The 4,718-nt window shown below is 34.3% G+C and overlaps 1 protein-coding gene across 4 annotated transcripts in view; it reads right to left on the bottom strand.

Moving 5' to 3' along the window:
* Positions 1–1,093: 1,093 nt before the first annotated feature.
* Positions 1,094–4,718, bottom strand: part of LOC106876404 (probable methyltransferase-like protein 24) — a 22,127-nt gene continuing 18,502 nt past the window's right edge. For all 4 annotated transcript variants that reach the window (XM_052974433.1, XM_052974429.1, XM_052974432.1 and 1 more), the window contains exon 7: positions 1,094–4,331. In XM_052974433.1, coding sequence (XP_052830393.1) covers positions 3,987–4,331 — 345 coding nt within the window. In that variant the 3' untranslated portion in view covers positions 1,094–3,986. The remainder of the gene's footprint in view (positions 4,332–4,718) is intronic.

The raw sequence follows: 4,718 nt of genomic DNA, 5'->3' as shown, positions 1-4,718 counted from the left end.
GGCTCCAATCTGATCTGGCAGAGTTTCTACAGCTGGATGCCCTTCCTAACGCCAACCACTCCGAGAGTGTAGTGGGTGCTTTTATGTGCCACCGGCACGAGGGCCAGTCAGGCGGTACTGGCAACAGCCCCGCTCAAATGGTATTTTTTACGTGCCACCTGCACAGGAGCCAGTCCAGTGGCACTGGCAACAACCTCGCTCGAATATTTTTTCACATGCCAGAATACACCACTAAGCATAACAATGCCACCATAAGTCTACTTCATTCCCTCCAGAGTTTCTCTTACTATTACAGGGCTGCTGTTATCTCATAAACACTGTCTTAAAATTGAATGCATTGCCATAATGTTGCAGTATCTAACCATACAAAGTGGTCTAATAAATACATATTACAGAATTACTTGCAGGTAACAATCTGCAGTGCAGTATTCGTGGTACAGTTGGTTTTATCTCTAGAGTCAAGTGATACCAAGTGAGGAGGCATTGCCAGTCTCCTTTCATTTCAGTGTTGGCAATTTTCAGTCTAGTTTGCTTTTACAAGTGGCAGGGGCAGACTCTACAAAAGGCTACATCGTACTCCAGGTAGCGATATGCCAGAAACTCCTAGCCTCACTGCAATATCTAACAAAATCAAAGACATTATTTACTACATAAGTGTATAGGTGCAGGTATGGTTGTGTGGTAAGAAGTTTGCTTCCCAACAACATGGTTCAATCCCACCACATAGCACCTTGGGCAAGTGTCTTCTATTATAGCCCTGGGCTGACCAAAGCCATATGAGTGAATTTGGTAGACAGAAACTGAAAGAAGCCTGTCATATGTTTATGTGTCTCCTTGTCTTGACATCATATGATAGTAGTAAATGAGTGTCACTATCATACAAACAGTGCCATTCATCTCCAATATTCTGCAAAAACATATCTGGCCATGGGAAATATTATCTTGCTTGGAAACAGGTGAAGGTTGGCAACAGGAAAGGCACTTGGCAGTAGAAAATCTGCTTCAGTAGACTACAAAAAAGTGAACATTAAAACAATAATGATGAATGGAAACACTGATTTCTGTTGAATATAGAAAAAATAACATTTCTAACTAAATTGTAAAATTTTTTTCTTTTTTTAATATCACATTTAAAAGAAAATGTTATTAAAAAAATATTTTATTGACAAATACCAGAAACAAAATATATTCATGGTAAACAACTATGACAGCATATATTTTCATTGAAAATATTAGTAAACATTTTCAGCTAAAATGTTTATAATGTGAAAAAATTGTAAAGAAATCTTTGTTGTGTTAGTTTAACTATATTCATATATTCACCTGTGTATTTGAGTTTATATATATATATATGTTTCTATCAACAAATGCACATTTCCACTCTATTACTTTCCGTTAGTGGATGCAACCATACTGGGCCTTCTTCAAGGGATAAGTCAATTCCATTGGCCCCAGTCAACATTTTGTACATCCCATCACTACAAACCTAAGCTTCTCCTCTCATGCAAAAATTCGTTTTCCAGACAAATTATATGTATGGCAGTCATTGTAGATACGAGTTGTCTGCTTGTAACTACAGAGGCAACTAAAACGTGAGAAAAGGCATGGCAACATTCAACCAAGTCATCCTAAATTTTGAAAGATATTTGTAGATTACATGTGAGTGCGCATGTGTGTATGAGAGACAGACAGAGAAGATATGCAAGGTGATAGAAGTTAGTATGGTGTATGCACATGCATACCAACATTTGAAAATCACTCCATGGGAATCGCAGTGGAACAAAAAAGGATGTAGATGTAAGTGCAGAGGAACAAAATATCAATTACTAATCGATAAGACTATCCTGGCTGACTGCTAGAAGAGACACAAAAATTTGGCAATGGCATGGGTGGACTACAGGAAAGCATATGACATGGTCCCACACTTGTGGATTATTGAATGCCTTAAACTGCTTAATGTCTCCCACAATGTCCTGAAGTTAATACAAAAGTGAATGACAATGTGACAAACTGAACTCACAGCATGATGAGATAAGCTGGGAGAGGTTAATATCAAAGCAGAATCTTTCAAGGGATCTTTCAAGTCTGTCACCTCTCCGATTTGTTGTCTGCATACTGCCATTAACGAGCATTTTAAGAAAAATGCATGTGGGGTACCTGCTAGGCAGGGTGAAAGTAAACAACCTTTGGTTTATGGATGACCTAAAGCTATTCACTAAGACTGAGAAAGAAATTGAGAGTTTGATGACAACTGTGCAGATGATCTCTTTTGCCAAACCACTAAGTTATTTGCACATAAACACAGCAACACCGGTTGTCAAGCAGTGGTGGAGGACAAAAACACACACACACACACACATATACGACGGGTTTCTTTCAGTTTCCATCTACCAAATCCACTCACAAGGCTTTGGTTGGTCTGAGACTAAAGAAGACACTTTCCCACGTGTTTGGAAAGTAAGCTTCTTACTACACAGCCATATATGCTTAAAGTTTCTTCATATAACAAAGGAATAACCGAAAGATATTAGTCTTTTAGAAAAGACTTCCAAAGCAAACTCGGAGTCTTTAAAAAATAATCAGATCTAACATTAAAAAAAGTAAAAAAAGAAAGATCTATGCTTGGAATAAATTAGAAGAAAAAGTGAATAACCAAGGGAAGTAACCTTGGTTATTTGCACAAAAAGACAGCACCATTTTCATTCTTTCAATCGGATAAAATTCTTATTGTAAACAATAAGGTTGTGCAAAGGATTATGCTTAATAAGTAACAAGTGTATTCAACCTTTTGTAACAAGGAAAACAGATATAATACACATTGCCATTCTATACATATTTATAATAATTTTAAATATTTAACTTAGTTTGCAGCCAAATGCTGTTTTATAACAATCATTTCATTGAACATTTATTTCCCTAGGTTAATATAGATCACATAATTGAATAAAGTCACATCAGCTATCATATCATACATACCAACTGTGTAAAAGATTATCATATAGACAATACAAAGAAAGGTGTGATATTGATGTACCTGAAAAAACTATAATTGGAATGAAGGTTTAAGAATTGCATGTCCCTTTCACCTAAAATAAATCAAGTTCTCAATTACAAAAACATAAAAGGAATTTTTTTGCAAAATCTATAAATTAATGAAAGAGAAATAATTGTAATTATTCCAAGTTTCGTTAATGAGAGAATCTAACAGAATTATTAAATAAAACAGCTAACTTAATATTGAGAAACTCCAATCAGGCAATTACTCCAGTCTCTGAAGATTGCTTGGACGTTTATGAACCGTTATAAAAACATAGATGAAGATGAAATCAATGAAGGTGATGATAACTAAAATGTGTAGTAGTAGTAGTAGTAAATGTGAATGAGTATGTTCTTTTCTACTCTAGGCACAAGGCTGAAAATTTTGGGGGAGGGGGCCAAGTCGATTAGATTGACTCCAGTATGCAACTGGTACTTAATTTATTGACCCTGAAAAGATGAAAGGCAAAGTCGACCTCAGCGGAATTTGAACTCAGAACATAAAGACAAACAAAATATCGCTAAGTATTTTGTCCGATATACTAACATTTCTGCCAGCCCACTGCCTTGTGAATAAATATATTATGTAAGGTTTCTTATAATGTCATGAAGTCTGAAATTTTTAGAATAAGAAGATATGGGTGAGGTTGGGTGGGTAGTTGTAATTATTGAGGCATCCTAAAGACCAGATGTAATGTAAGTGAAATTAAATTATTCTTACCAGTTATAAAAAGAAAATAGGTCACATACCTGGATTACCAAAAACCAACCTCTACACAACGGCATTAACAAGTGAAATACTAAATTTCATAAATATTTCAGTCTTATAGTTGTTTGAGAGGCAGGTTGGAAGTAATTTTAATAAATTTGAAGTGTCTCAACAATAACAACACAAAAGAAAAGGCTGGAGTAAAAACATATACAAAGATACAAAAAGATATATATAATCATCAAACTTCAGCATCATAGTCTTCCAGGGTGTATTTGGTATTCACATAGTACAGTTCATAAGCATAAGAACGATGTTTTTTGGTGACAGGTGATGTGTATTCACCAAATGGGTTACGCCTGTAGTCAAACTTGTGAAAATTCAAAGGAAGAAGAAGAGACAGTGTCTTGTACATCTTAATATAATCGTATTTGGTTGGACGTACATTGTTCTTGTTACCTGGTAAAACTGTGTGGATTTCAAAAGCTAACTGTTTAACATTGGCCAAACTGTTGTCAGCAAATATAGTTTTTAGACAGGCCCACTCTTGATATTCAAGATCAATCTTAACATAAGAAATGATAGTCTGAAAAAAATATATATATATATATATAAACAAAATATATATACATAAAAGTAAAAATATATAAGTAGAAATATAATTTAAAGTTTAAAATATGACATATATATATATATATATATATATAAAATTATTACAAATTAAAAGGGTAAAGGATTATCAATTTATTAATTAATAAATCAATTAACAATTAACAATTTTTACCAAGCCCATCGGTATGAAAGCACCATTATTGGTGGAGAACTTATTTAAAAGCTCATATATATTTATAAATATAATTAAGGGATCAGCAAATATTTGCTTCACCATATACCGAAGTTCAGAAATAGCAGCTAAAAAAGCTGTGGGATTCTCAACTTTTTTAGCTGCTATTTCTGAACTTCGGTATATGGT

This window comes from Octopus bimaculoides, chromosome 18 (genome assembly GCF_001194135.2).
Source record: "Octopus bimaculoides isolate UCB-OBI-ISO-001 chromosome 18, ASM119413v2, whole genome shotgun sequence".
NCBI lineage: Eukaryota > Metazoa > Mollusca > Cephalopoda > Octopoda > Octopodidae > Octopus > Octopus bimaculoides.
The sequence above is the reverse complement of the archived record's forward strand: the minus strand, read 5'-3'. Positions and strand labels throughout refer to the sequence as shown.